Source organism: Pipistrellus hanaki (assembly GCF_964339955.1).
Source record: "Pipistrellus hanaki genome assembly, chromosome: 3".
In the NCBI taxonomy this organism is placed as follows: domain Eukaryota; kingdom Metazoa; phylum Chordata; class Mammalia; order Chiroptera; family Vespertilionidae; genus Pipistrellus; species Pipistrellus hanaki.
In genome coordinates, this window is record NC_140505.1 from 30,524,535 (window position 1) to 30,539,325 (window position 14,791).

Below are 14,791 nucleotides of genomic sequence, written 5' to 3' on the forward strand. Positions count from 1 at the left end.
GGCCTGGAAAGTGCACTTGTGGTTCCACTACAGAGCTATCCCCAGGCATCTCAGCTCCTGGCTTCCCAGGCATCCCCTCGTTCCATCCAGCCAGGTTCAGAAGTCAATTGGGCAATCATGGCCTCCATCTGACTTATCCCGTGAGACCCGGTAGTGCAATGCTGGCCAATAGAAGAATCCAGGCTTGTGATCACAACTTGTGGTGTTCTGCTCTATCAAACGAAAATTGCATGTCACCATCCCTACACTCCTAAGTGGCTGGTTTGTGCTGCAAATGCATTGTGCTAGCTTTTTTTTTTTTTAAAAAAAGCCTGGGTTCCTAGAGTGGATTTAAACGTTAAAGAACACCATGTCACACACTGTCTGCATTGTAAAAATAATTTACCCAAAGATGAACATGAAGTTGAAATGTGTAATTTAGATTATTAGAGATCTAATTTCGGTTATTAAATAGTAATGTCTAATTTAGGTTATTAGATTGATTCAAAGTATTCCCCAGGGAAGAATTACAGTCTGGTTTTTCAGAGTAACTTTTAAAAACTTGGATTAAGTTCAATTGGGAATCGGAAGATAAAAACATACATCAAACCATTTCATTCCGGGCAGGTTACATGTGGAACCCTACTTCCAGTGTCCATTTTATTCCACATTATTACCGTCTCTTTACTATTTTTGATTCAAAATCATCACATTTATTGTCTTGCTTGGGACTGATTCATTGGGGGCGGGGAAAGAAAACACAGGGAGTTGCCTCTTTCTGCTCAGCCTGCCCCACTCTCGGAGCATTCCACGGAAGCCCTTCCATGAGAAGTCACAGCACCAATGTCCGGGAAACAGTGCTGAGCCCCACTTCTCCCGATGGGGAGGCAAATCCGACTTCCCCTCAGAAAGGCAGTGAGGTGACTGCTCTGCCCTTAAGTAGCCTGGCTCAGAGAAGAAACTGGCCTGACGGTGTTCTCTCTCCTACGTAGGACGCGAAGCATGATTGATCTTTGTCTTTTGGTTTTGTGTTCAACACCAGCAGATTTGATTAAATGATGCCTCTAACCACTTTTTACTTGCGATCTAGTTTAATAAAAACAGCTTCACCTGTGTGATACGTATTATAACTATGGGGCTTTCCCTCTGTGCTTCTTCTGGTTACAATATGGTCATCACACAAAAAGAAATCTGGATTTGACATTCACTCTGGATGGCCAGTTGAGTCATTTAAAATTAGCCAGTTGGCCGAAACCGGTTTGGCTCAATGGATAGAGCGTCAGCTTGGGGACTGAAAGGTCCCGGGTTTGATTCCGGTCAAGGGCATGTACCTTGGTTGCGGGCACATCCCCAGTAGGGGGTGTGCAAGAGGCAGCTGATCGATGACTCTCTCTCATCGATGTTTCTAACTCTCTATCTCTCTCCCTTCCTCTCTGTACAAAATCAATAAAATATATTAAAAAAAAATAAAATAAAATTAGCCAGTTGTCACCATCATAGTTGTTTTTGACACATCCTAGTGAACAGAAGTGTATTATTGAATATTGCAAAATATTTGGGGAGGTTTCTTTTGGTTCTGTGTCTCCTTTTGGCTCGTGGCCTCCTAGGACAGTGGTCGGCAAACTCATTAGTCAACAGAGCCAAATAGCAACAGTACAACGATTGAAATTTCTTTTGAGAGCCAAATTGTTTAAACCTAAACTTCTAACGCCATTTCTTCAAAATAGATTTGCCCAGGCCATGGTATTTTGTGAAAGAGCCACATTCAAGGGGCCAAAGAGCCACATGTGGCTCGCGAGCCGCAGTTTGCCCACCATAGGCCTAGGGGAATGCAGGGATCCCAGATTGCTGCCCTCATGAGCCGTGGTCTCTAGTTCTCTTCCCTCAGAAGCAGCCTCGGCTTTGGGCACAACCACGGTGATTGGCCTGGAGGTAGATGGAGGTGCTCTCAAGCTTGTGTGCAGACTGACTTTCTCTTGATTTCCTTTAACTTTATGGCTTGTGAAAAGCTCAATTGAAGAAAAAAAAAATCCATTTCACAAACCAGATTTATGCTTTCACGTAATGCAGTGAGACCTGACACGTGTGCAGAGAAAGGGCGCTTTTCCTGTGGTGCCCGGTGTTTGGCGCAGGTGTATCCTCACCTGTTTTGCATGTTGGGTACGGGCGCAGTGATTACACGAAGAGAACGTGATGTAAGGCGCTTTGATCAGCGCTTAGCACAGGGTAAGTGCTCAAAAGCAGCAGTGTTTTTGTTATTAGTGTTTCTGGAGGTGTTTAATTGCCTTGCAGTTTTAATAGAAAGCGACTGCAGAGGACTGCTGATACCCATAAATCCTTCCAGAGAGAGCAGCTCTGAAACTCCATCTGCACGGCTTCTTGTTCTCCAGAAACACCATCCTGTCTAGGCTGCTGTCTTCTGGAAATCCCATCTCTGCTCTCAGCACACCCCAGTCCCAACGCTAGGTGGTCCCAACTCGAGCATTCCTTCCATGCCTGTAATTGCAAATAGTTTGTGGCACCTAATTTGACTTTACTTTATTTGTGTATATTTTGGCTCCCATTTGTTCTTCCATATATATTTTTTTTTTCAGTGAATACATTACTTACGGAGCATTTACCATATGTCAGCCCTTGGGCTTTCGTTATTGAATCAGACACACCTGGGACCTCTGGCCCTCAGGGAGATAGATTGTAAATTCCTGATGATCAGGATCTTCTACTTTTTTTTGTTGTTGTTGTCGCTCAGAGTCTGGCATGAAATACAGCGCTTTAAGTTGTTACACTCATATGACTCCTGTTTGTTCCTCTGTTGCCTTAGAAACAGTGAGGGTTCCTGGGAGGGCAGAAAGAGGCTGCAGGGGCTCAAAGGCACACAGTGGTGACATGTACGAGGAATCTGTGATTCAGACTCAAACACAGCCTCACCCTTTGCCTGTGGAGAAATCCTAACCTCATCAATTAAAGCCACTGCTATGCTGACGGATATATATGTGTGCTTACAGAGTAAACCTGTAAAGCACTCAAGTATTGGGTCTTTTTCTGTGGATTTGCATAAAGAAGCAGTAATATATATATATATATATATATATATATATATATATATATATATATATATATTAAACTTTTTGTTTTATTGATTTCAGAGAGGAAGGAAGAAGGAAAGAGAGAAACATCAATGATGAGAGAGAATCATTGATTGGCTGCCTCCTGCATGTACCACACCCTGGGGATTGAGCCTGCAACCAGGCATGTGCTTTTGACTGGAATTGAACCTGGGACCCTTCAGTCCCCAGGCCGATGCTCCATTGAGCCAAACCGGCTAGGGCAGCAGTAATATTTTTAATATTCCCTTGAAACAGTTACTTTTTCAGGGGAAAGGGATAACATTCTTGCTTTACTTTTTGCCGCAATATGTTCTGCAAAGTGAACTGACTCTTTTCAAGCATTAGAAATAATGAGTTTTACTGAGATTTACTGCCATGAGCATATGAAGTATGCTTATTGAAATTTGAGGTTCTTCCCCTTCCCTTTATGGGTTATGGCTTCCCCATCACTGACTATTACCGCTTTTCAAGGGATTTGTGCCTTCTGAAAATATGGTCTAGAACGTGGAGATCTTTGTTGGCACATCAGCCCATGTGTCACGCCTTCTTGGCCTCACCCATCAGCACCAGCAAAAGCTGTAACTCCGAGTTGGTGAGTGAAGAGGGAGTCATGAGGAGTTACTGCCATGGGTGGGAGGACACCTCCAGTGAGTCCTTGGTGAAGCAGGAAGAAAATGTATCTCATGAAGGAAACAAGATCCTGGGAGCATTTTGAATGAAGAAAGAGCTCGGTGAGCCAAACTTTAGACATAGGGTGTGATGTGGGAGCGTTCTAAGATAGGCAGAGATGATATACAGCTTGCAGGGGTGGGGGAGCTGATGCATATTTTGAAAAGAATTGACTGGATGGACAAGAAAATGGGTCCATCTGGCTGCTAAGGACGCTGATGTCTGAGGCGGGGACAAGCCCCTGGGGCGCTGGCCGGTGGTGAAAGTGGATGGGTGTGGAGATCAGGGCTTTGAGCGGAGGCAGGTACAGGTCTCCAGGCTGCAGGCCTTGGCTGTGATTGATGAATACTAGTACTTCTAACAACAGCTTACATGTGGTGGTTGCTCTGTGTCAGCTACTAAAAGAGAAGATTTAGGGTAGAAAATATTTGAAGTGAGGTGGGAACCCCAGGCAGGAATTTGCTTCTGGTCTTTGGATGCAGTGAAGGTTTCCTAAGAAGGTTAAAGGATAAAACTGAGAAAAGGGATGAGTCACGCAGGTGAGTGAGATAAGGCTCACATGATTTCATCGGTAGTGATTGCCAGCAACATATCAGAAGCCCTATAAGGGACAAGTGTGAAGGCTAAAAAGCCTTTTCCGCAGACAGTCTGATTCCATCCCACCACCAGAACCTAGAGTCTTTGTTTTCTTATTCACAAAGATGGACTTGCCTAGAGAGTCCACACTGGCACTCAGGAGGTTGGGGGAATACCCAGGAGTCCTTGGGTCCTTTGGAGTTGAATTTCCAAAGCATCTCCCCCGGAAACTGGGAAAGTGGTCAAGAAGATCAAAGACAGACTCTTACTCACTGGTAATCTTCATTTGTCCAAAGTTCTAGAGAATTCTTCACGTATGCACACATGTTTGTATGAAATTCGTCATTGTGATTTAAAAAAATACTCATTTGGGTATTACGTTAGGTGATTTTTGCTCTCCTTCCCTTCCTCCCTTCCTTTCGTTCTTTCGTTTTCTTTTTGTTAATGAATAAATGTCATATATCCTGGCTAAAAAAGCTTAATAACAAAAATAAAGTGTGGTGATGGTGGGGGGTACTTCTCTCTCTTCAGGATTGTAAAGTAGCGCTCCCAAGGAAGATGACAAACCACTGTCAGCAACATGCATTTTCCCTGCCATAACAGAGTATTGGTTTTTAATATAAATCTGTAATGTAATTTCTGTTATGTCCTGTGATGCTTCATAACCACCCTCATGTAATTTTCAGAAAATTAATACCATTCATTAGGATACATCATAACCTGTTTCCTCGGTTCGGATTTGACATCCAGGGTGCCCCGCCATCCTGGCTTTCTCATTGCATGACAGCCCATTCATTGTTATGGCTGGTGGGCTTCCCTGGTTAAATAAAGGGTCGGATTGGCAGGATTCAGACATGATGCTTTGTTCTTGGGCTTTAATATTTTAATGAGCCTGAAGGCTTGGCTGCACACAGAGGAAAGAGCTGGGATCTCTAAGTGTGTTGTTGGTGTTAGCACTTGTAGAAGGATGTTCATTAGGAAGCTCTTGTTTCAGTTCTCAGAGAAACTCCCCATTAAGAGCGATCTTTCAGCAGCACGGCTAGCAAGAAAGAGGCAGGGGAGGGAGGGACGCTTTTAGCTGTAAGCATGGAGGGGATATTGTATCAGTTGTCTTAGTTCTAAAGCTTTGCTTCTAAGAATTAATTGGAGCAAATACATCTCCAGGGAAGGGAAGAAAGGGTTGGTGGAGCAAGGACAGTAGCTGCTGTCCTTGCAAGTCAGGGACTCTTCATCTTGCAGCTGAATCAATACCACAACTAATTATTTCTAGTTATCTTTTATGGGTTTGTAAGACATTTCTTTTGTTCGCTGCCATAAAAAACCCATTGTTTGATCAGTGACTGACTAATTATGATAAGTAATTTGAAACATTCTTGATGAAACTTGTCTGTTAATTAACATCAACAGCCAATGGAAACTTAACAAGACAACAAAGTATTAGTGCGCCCACTGTTCGCTGGCGCTGATGCCATCTTTCTGTGGCATGCCCAATAAACGAAAGCTGCCAATGGTTAAAAAATAACAAACAGGTGGGGAGGGCTGACTCACCCGCAGGAAAAGTTATTGTAACGTTACACAAAGGAGTACTGAGCTATGAAAGTGAGGGGGTAGCAAAGAAACGTCAGCAGGCTGATTGGTCCCGTTGCGCAGGGCAGCGATTTTCAACCAGGGTGTCGCAAGAGGCCCGCTGATGTGCTACAAGAATTAAAAAAAACATGCAGTAGCTGACTATTTAGTCAGAGGCACTGACTCTTTTCCCTTGGATTATCAGGTGAAAAGTGACAGCAGCCAACACAACAATAGCCATCTGGTATGAATGAATCAAAATTATGCCATTTTTTGAGTTGGATCGGCAAAAAAATATATTTTTTGGTGTGCCATCGAGTTTTAATAATTAGTTTGTGTGTGCCATGATATGAAAAAGGATGAAAACCACTGGTGTTGAGTAAGGAGAGTAGTTCTTTCTTTTCTTTTTCTTTTTAAAATATTTTTATTGATTTTTCACAGAGAGGAAGGGAGATGGATAGAGAGCTAGAAACATCGATGAGAGAGAAACATCGATCAGCTGCCTCCTGCACATCCCCCACTGGGGATGTGCCCGCAACCAATGAACATGCCCTTGACTGGAATCGAACTGGGACTTTCAGTCCGCGGACCGACGCTCTATCCACTGAGCCAAACCGATTTCGGCCTTTTCTTTTCTTTAAAGTTTAATTCCTAAATACATTCATCCCAGGCTGATCTGAACTAAGATACTTTTAGTAAATAAAAGTTTGAATTTATAAAATTGTAGTTTGGAGTTATTGGTGTTGTCTGGCTATTTTGTGATAATTATTAATATGTTAACATTTGTCAACTCAATGTTGTTGTTTTTTTTATGCTTTTAGATTTCTACCTGGACAAGGACTGGTACTATACCCACAGATAGGAGACAAATTGGATATTATTTGCCCCAAAATGGACTCTAAAACTATTGGCCAGTATGAATATTATAAAGTTTATATGGTTGATAAAGACCAAGCAGACAGATGCACTATTAAAAAGGAAAATACCCCTCTCCTCAACTGTGCCAGACCAGACCAAGATGTAAAATTCACTATCAAGTTTCAAGAATTCAGTCCTAACCTTTGGGGTCTAGAATTTCAGAAGAACAAAGATTATTACATTATATGTAAGTATAATTCTCTTTATTTATTTTATAGAAATTAGGATAAGCTAAATAGGTTTGTATCAAGTTTTGCTTCCTTAAAAGTATTTATTGTGGCAAATATTTGGTGATAATCCATTTTTGGGAAAGAAACCTTAATTGAATGTGGGACCCTATACTAATAGTACTCATTAAATATAAATACCTAAAGAGAAAAAAATCTAGAGTTTTTATAGCATTGAAATAAATGAATATATATATATATATATATGAATATACTCAGCATCTCTACTAACAAAAGCATTTTTAAGGACCATTGGTGAGATTTTTGTTGGGTAACTCTTGTGCTGTGACATTTCTTTTCATCAATTCATCCATCTATCCATTCACTCACTCATTTGTATTTCCTCTGTGTCAGAAACTGTGCCTTAGTACTAGGGATTCAACAGTAATAAGGGTACCCTTTCCTCATGTAGGCATCAGTGAGATAGAGCATATAGGTTCAAAAGATGGGTGTTACAGACAAACCACAGTTGTGCCTGGGCACGTCAAAAGCAGATTTAGTGGGGGTTGCTCAACCAATTACTTTTTAAAAATCTATCTGGACATTTGATACATCGCATTAGGAACGTATTTCATGTACCCTTTGAGTCATATCTGAACTGCTGTCTAATCATGAGGCTGTGAAGTCACATAGTGCATCCCCTGGAGCACATGACTACTCAGGCAAACTCCATCCTAGCACAAAGCCAGGTCATTCTAGGGCCTGGGCTTTGTCAGTGCAGACTGGGTGATTGAGACAGCTCTTCACGTCACTCAAGCAATGAAATAATTTTTTTCTTAATTTCTTTGGTTTAAAATTTTGCTCACTTATCTATTACCATAGTCTCAGTTCCTTAGGGAGGAGCACTTAACTGCTCTCCAGTGGCTGCACCCTCCCATCTCTTGGTGACCAGGTTAAAACTCTGCTTTCTCAGCCTATTAGCTGCTCTTTTTAAAGCTCAGGGTCAATAATTCACTGAATAGTGACTTAGTGCTCAATAATGTAATATTTTTTTTACTACATTTGCAATTAAAACAAAAGTGGTCATAGCCATCCAATTCTCTTATTATCCTTTGCTGTAAACCTTAAGTGCCACAGAGACTGAAAACCTATTTGTAGGTGAACCTGATACACAGAGAGTGGCTGAGCGAGAATAAGTAACAAAAACACACAAAAAGGAAAAGTGGTGAATTATATATTTAAAGAAATAATTATTGTAAAATGAAAATAAAAGCATTCTAAGGGATGAAGCAAGTAGATTGGGTGGCAAAGTGTACAAAATAATAGAGACATCTTTGAGATTCTAAAATAGTTATTAGGTAGAATAAATGGAAACCTTAAGCTTTTGTAAGCCTAGTGGCTTTTTTTTTTAAAGACAATTTACTAAGTAAGATTTTACCAAGGACACTAATGTTTGGCATACCATTTATAGGGAACTGAAAATGACTTCAGATGAGTTCATTAAGAAGGTTAATTCCCCCAGCTAGGGTGGAAGAAAGAAAGAAAATGGAGGTGGTGCAGGGAGACCTGAAGAGCAGATGCTGTAGAGTATCAGATGTTCCTGTGGTGTTAGATGTTGTCATTGGAGCTGTACCTGCAGCCCAAGCCCACGGATTGGCTCTTCCTTGCAGACCCGTCAACAGACCCGGATTCTCTCCTCCATGCACTTTAGTCTATGACTTCATGAAGACGGCTTTTCATTTCTAAGTTCCCAGGGAGTGGAAGTGGGATTTCAGCAACCATGGGGTTAGCCTTGAGTCTGAATATGCAGGAAATAAATATAAATACTAAACAAGCAACATCTTTTGGTTGTTTAAATGTGAGCATTTAATAATAAATGACTTATCAACACGTGACAGGTTTGTATTTAGAACCTCGGTTTACTTTGTAATTAATTATGATACTAATCTGCACAATGATGACATTTCTTATTTTTCTTCTCTCAAAAAACTCGTTATTAGATTCATTGTGGGTAGCTGAGCTCTGCTGGCCCCCAGAACTCTCCGTAGAGTTCTGATTTAAAGTGCAAAAGCCAGGGATAAAGGAATTGTTCTTAAAATAGAGTTGAGCATTTCAAGGTTGGAACAATGAGAGGCGGTTTGAATGTGGCTGGTTGGGTGGTTGTCACTGGGCTGGGTGAGGGCCCGGAGCTCAGACTGGGGAAGTCCACGCAGACTCTCCACAGAGAAGCTGAAAGGCTTCCGCCAGGGCACAGACATAGGACGACCTTACAGAAGTGGGGAAAGTGCAGAAACCGACTTGTCACCCAGCCTACAGCAAAGCTCACTGACACACAGCTTTCCATGGGAAAGAAATAATGATGAGAAGAACACATTCTAAAATAGTTTAAAAAGTTAATGTGAACATTTTTGCTTCTTCAAGAATCCCAAGGCATCAAGAAAATAAAGAGATTTGAAAAAGTGACTACTTTCCACATCAAGCAATCTTCTAAAAATATACATATATATTTATTGATTTCAGAGAGGAAGGGAGAGGGAGAGATAGAAACATTAATGATGAGAGAGTGTCATTTATTGGCTGCCTCCTGCATGACCCCACTGGGGATGGAGCCAGCAACCCAGGAATGTGCCCCAACCACCGGGAATCGAACTTTGACCTGATTTATAGGTCAGTGCTCAACCACTGAGCCATGCCAGTTGGGCTCACATCAAACAATCTTAATATTTCTCTCTCTCTCTCTCTCTCTCTCTCTCTCTCTCTCTCTCTCTCTCTCTCTCTTTCTCTCTCTCTCTCTCTTTTTCTCTCTCTCTCTCATAGTCACATTCTAATTAAAATAGTACTATACTAGGTAGCAGGAGAAAAAAACTTAAAATTTACAAGTATATATTTAATACTTCAAATCATCGATTTATTTTGAGATAGTCAATAAATAATACTGGTGTTTTTGAGTTGCTACAATATATGCTGCATGTGCTTAATTTCAGATGTTAGTGTCTACTTAGCACCTTCATAACTAAGAAAATCAATATGATTTTCATCATCAGTATGGAAATCATCAATATTGTGTGTTGCTTTCTTTCCATGGCGAGAAAGAAGAGAATTAATAGTTATGTGCAGTACTTCATTACCCTGCAAGGGTATAGTCTAAATTGCTAATGGACTGAATTGGTGCCCTAGATCTCCTGATTCCAGGAACACTGGGCCTGGGGATATGGGTTCTAGTCCTGCTGCCTGAGCTTAATAAGAATGTAGCTTTATTTCTTTGAATTTTAATTTCTTCTCTAGAAACGGCTGTTGTTGTAGTTCTGGCTAGTGATGGAAGTCTCCAGTTCCCAACTATGATTGGACATACGCATCCAATATAGGAACTCTTGTTAGTGTAGCTTTTATCCCATTGAAATAGACAGGATCTGCTGTAAATTACTTAAAGATGTTTAATTTGATGTGTAGTATTACCAGATTTAAAATACAGGCACTATACTTTTGAGTTTCAGAAGCAAATATTAATTTTTAATTGGAAGTGTATTTTAAGACTACTGAGTATATATTCATCACATGACAAAATGCTATGAATCCTCATTAATTCTCCTCATAGCTGGTTATTTGCTTTGACATGTGGCAAAATGATATATGCAGGTTTTCTGAATGTTTAGAATTAACTTTTTCAAGTGACCTATTTCTCTAATTAGCCTCAGGCCTAATTTGCATAATAAAATCTCTTAATCTTAAATGATCCCAAGGTAGGGATGCTAAGGTCATTTGGTCTGAAAAAGCCCCATTTTATACTGCATTCAGATTCTTAATTACCTTAAAAGCATAGTAAGCATTTTATGTACCCTATAGTTAACTTTTATTATGTCTTTAAAGTTTAAAAAAAGTTTATGAAATAACTATCTCTGAAGTTGCCTGTTGTCAAGGGCAGTTCTGTCTTAGTAAATGCTTCAGTTAATACTAGGAAAGCATTTCTAACTGTTCTCAGTCTTCATCCAAATTTTTGTCTTAAAGTTTTCTTGTAAACTCTTGGTGCCTGGTTTATAATTTCTTTTTAGAGGTGATAGAGGCGAATGAGTCAACAGTTTTGGTGTGTTGGCCCTTTGCAACATCCAACCTTAGGAAGGTTCTGTGGGTTAACCAGCCTTTGCACAAAATCTCCTAAAATAGCTACGAAGAGGTTTTCATCACACTACAAAATTATGTGAGTCAGAAGACAGACAAAAATGAGTGTCATTGGATGAACACTGTGTCAGGAAACAGTGGCCAGGGCAGAGTTGTTAGAAAAAAGAACACTACATGCTCAGAGCACCTCCCAGTTTAGCTTATGTGGCTTTTGTGTTATTTTACTTCAAATCCGTAGCCAAGACATGGATTTGTGGGAAATTGTCTGATCGCTTCCATTAAAAGTTGTTCTCGAAGGTACACCCTGCCATGCTCACAGTCATCCTTCCGAAAGCCATCCCTCACTTTCCGTGCCTTGGGAAATTCTTCCCTGAGAAATACTGGATGAGTTAGAATGAGTCACCATTCTTCGGCCCTTCGTTGGCTTAGTTCTCCAAAGCATTTTTTTTTTTTAATCAGAGAATATAAAATGGGAAGTCTCCACAGTCAGCTTTGCTATTTTTAGGCATAAACTCCACTGCTAAACAAAATTGCAAAATAAATTAAAACACTTGCACACAAATACGATGAAACACTATTTTTTTTAAAGAATCAAAACAGAGGAACAGATTTCATTTCTGTATTTTTATTTTATTTACTTGTATTTGGGGAGTAGGGGGGGCAAATGACACTAAAATATACTGGATGTACTGTGTTTTCCCCAGGAAAATAGTTAAAATAGTTGTGGGAGCTTTCAAATATTCTTTCATACCTAGCTTTTTTGAAGAATATATAAGAACTAGATGCCCGGTGCATGCAATTTGGACATTCGGGGTGGAGTGTACCTCAGCCCGGCCTGCGCCCTCTCACAGTCCAGGAGCCCTCGGGGCATGTCCAACTGATGGCTTAGGCCTGTTCCCAGGGCCTAATCCTAAGCCACATCCTTAGCACTGCTACGGAGGCAGGAGAGGCTTCCGCCACCACCCTGCCCTGAGCCCGGCTTCTGGCTGAGTGGCACTGCCCCTGTGGGAGTGCACTGACCACCAGGGGGCAGCTCCTGCATTGAGTATCTGCCCCCTGATGGTCATTGCGAGTCCTAGCAACCAGTTGCTCCCCCGTTCGGTCAATTTGCATATTAGCCTTTTGTTATATGGGATATGTGGTGTCTGTGAAGTGATTATATGCTTTCGTTGATTTATTATTTCTATGATAAATGTAACAAAAACTACATTTCCATTAAGTTTAGTGATATGGATACATCAGTTTGTCACTTACGTCCTCTGACTTTGGGGTGAGGATTTATGTTTGATGCCTTGCATATAATTGCTGAATTCAAGCATTTTAACACCTTTTTGTTTTTAACCTGTAACTGTCATCTTTGTGATAGGATGTTCATCAGAATGTTTGGTGTTTGGGGGAATCACATACACATGATTAACATAGCAGTTGAGAGTCTGGGGGTGGACAGACCTGACTTCTTGAATGCCCCTCAAAAAGTAACTTATCCGTCTCTGCCTCAACTCTTCATCTGTAAACTGGGGATAACGGAACCTTCCTTCTCAGGATGATGTGTGTTTAAACAGAGGGTCATATGCGTAAAGTGCTTACCTCCATGGTTGGCACCAAATGCAGATGATTAAGGGTCTCTTTGGAGTGCGGGAGGATGTGTGAGACGGAAGGCCAGACAAACCTATGCTGTTCTGCAAGCTAAGGGTGGGGAAGATGCGATCAGAAAGTACCATTTATTTGAAAGCCATCCATAACATGAAACTCCAGAAAGTTTACAAGTTTCAGGAATGCTGCAGAGTTTAATTATAAGATGTTCCCTCTTTGCCTTCCGAGAGTGTTATAAAAGTTCCTTTGTCCTTGGGCTTCCCTTGCCGGGAAACATACATTTATGTGTGGTTTAGTTGGTGGAATGGCCCAGGCATGGGAGCACATCCTCTGTAAGACCCAAGGGAGATGCACCGGGAGGGAGTCGTCCAGTTGTCTAATCATTTCCTCCACGTGCCTTTAACCATTTGCCAGGCGTTTTCTCGGTTCCCTGCTCCACAAAGGCAGTGCTGTGTTTTTATTGATAATTTCAGCAGCATCCTAATGTAGTATAAAGGTTCTTCTAGAAAAGAAATGTGTCAGAGTTGCGTTGTCACCCAGACTAGCCGGGAAGGGAAAGTACATCATTTCATTAGTATGATAATTAGAAGCGTTGTTTCTATTATTTTTTAAACATGTGAAATCTTTTTCTGACTGCAAAGAAGGCTCTCCCAGTCTCTGAATAAGACTCCTTGGTGAATTTAATATGAACAGAGAGTTCTTTGCACTTAGGGAATGAAGCCTTGGATTTGCTTAACTGGAGACTGTGCTGAGAGACTAGTGGCACTTGGGTCTGACGGAGTCATGGCCATTGGGATATTTATCCCAGCTCCCTCAGGGTTTAGGCGGAGAAGGCTGTTGTAGAGTGAGGCTGTTCATGGTCCATGGCCTCACCAGGCAGTAGTGACAGCTTATCTCATTTAGAGGTAGACAGAAAGAGTCCTCTGAGCACTATTTCTAATTCCCAAATAGCCAGCGAAAGAATAAGGTGACCCTGATTCTCAAAGCAATGGGAGAAACCAATGCCTTGTGCAGAATAAGAGCAAAGCAAGAGCAGGTGAGAAATGAAGGAGATTACTTAAGGGAGAAAAAAAGAAATTATTTAGGAATTGCTCAGAATAAAACTGCCTTTACTATTTCACAAAGTACATCTTAATATCTGTAGCACCTGTATTTATAGCTTTTTAAAGGTTCACTTAGACTTTTAAATAATTGAACAATAGCAGAGACTTAGTACAAGCATGAGAGGGAACAAGTTTCTTTCTTAATAGCCTTTAAATATTCATCACGATGATCAAAATTTAAAGCAAAATAAACCACTTTAGGAAATAGCCAAGAGGCATAGACAGACACACACACAGAAAAGATTACTTTGAAAAACCTTATTTATATTGTCCTTAAGAGTCACACATTTGTTCCTGACATTCTGAAGTCTCAGGCTGGGTGTTTGCTCACTCCGGGGGACGTGTTGTGGCCTCACATACTCTGTGTCCCTTTGAAGTCTTGGGAAACACAAGTGACGGAGAAATTTTTATCACTGAGAGAAAACCGAAACTTCGAAAGTGTGAGTTGTTTAGAACAGTTCACACAGCCGTGAAGTGTCAGAGCCAGAACTCAAACCAGGGCTGTCAGACCCTTAGATCGATGTCATTCATGTGACACTTCCCTGTGTCACTACACATATGAATGTATGCACAGCGAGAGGGAAGATAGTATTTGTATATGTCACATCGCAAATACAGTGCAGGAAAGAGCACTAGTATATGCCTATACACTCATAACACATCTATAGCAATAGCAAAGACTCTCGTGTGATATGAATACCTAACGAACTCAATGATTCTATCAAACATGCTGGGCCCAATGCCCTGCCCTACACTGTGGAACTAACCTCAATAATAACTAATTTCAATCATATGCCCTAAAGTTGAATGAAGAACAGAGCAGTAGGAAAAAAACAGGGCCATTGGGACAAGTTGGTTATAATAGCAATTTGTTAGATCTTCTGAATTTTCTTTCCTTTTTAGATCTGCTACCGATTAAGTTTCTTCAATAAGACTATCCTATTTTTTTTTTTTTAATGTCACCAAGCACTTTAAGGCCCTCAATAAAAAGTTGCTA

The 14,791-nt window shown here is 40.9% G+C and overlaps 1 protein-coding gene across 1 annotated transcript in view; it reads left to right on the forward strand.

The window, feature by feature from the left end:
- The window catches only part of EFNB2 (ephrin B2), a 48,575-nt gene that overhangs the window by 17,554 nt on the left and 16,230 nt on the right, over positions 1-14,791 (forward strand). Inside the window, exon 2 of the mRNA XM_084879975.1 lies at positions 6,719-7,002. Coding sequence (XP_084736101.1) covers positions 6,719-7,002 — 284 coding nt within the window. The remainder of the gene's footprint in view (positions 1-6,718; positions 7,003-14,791) is intronic.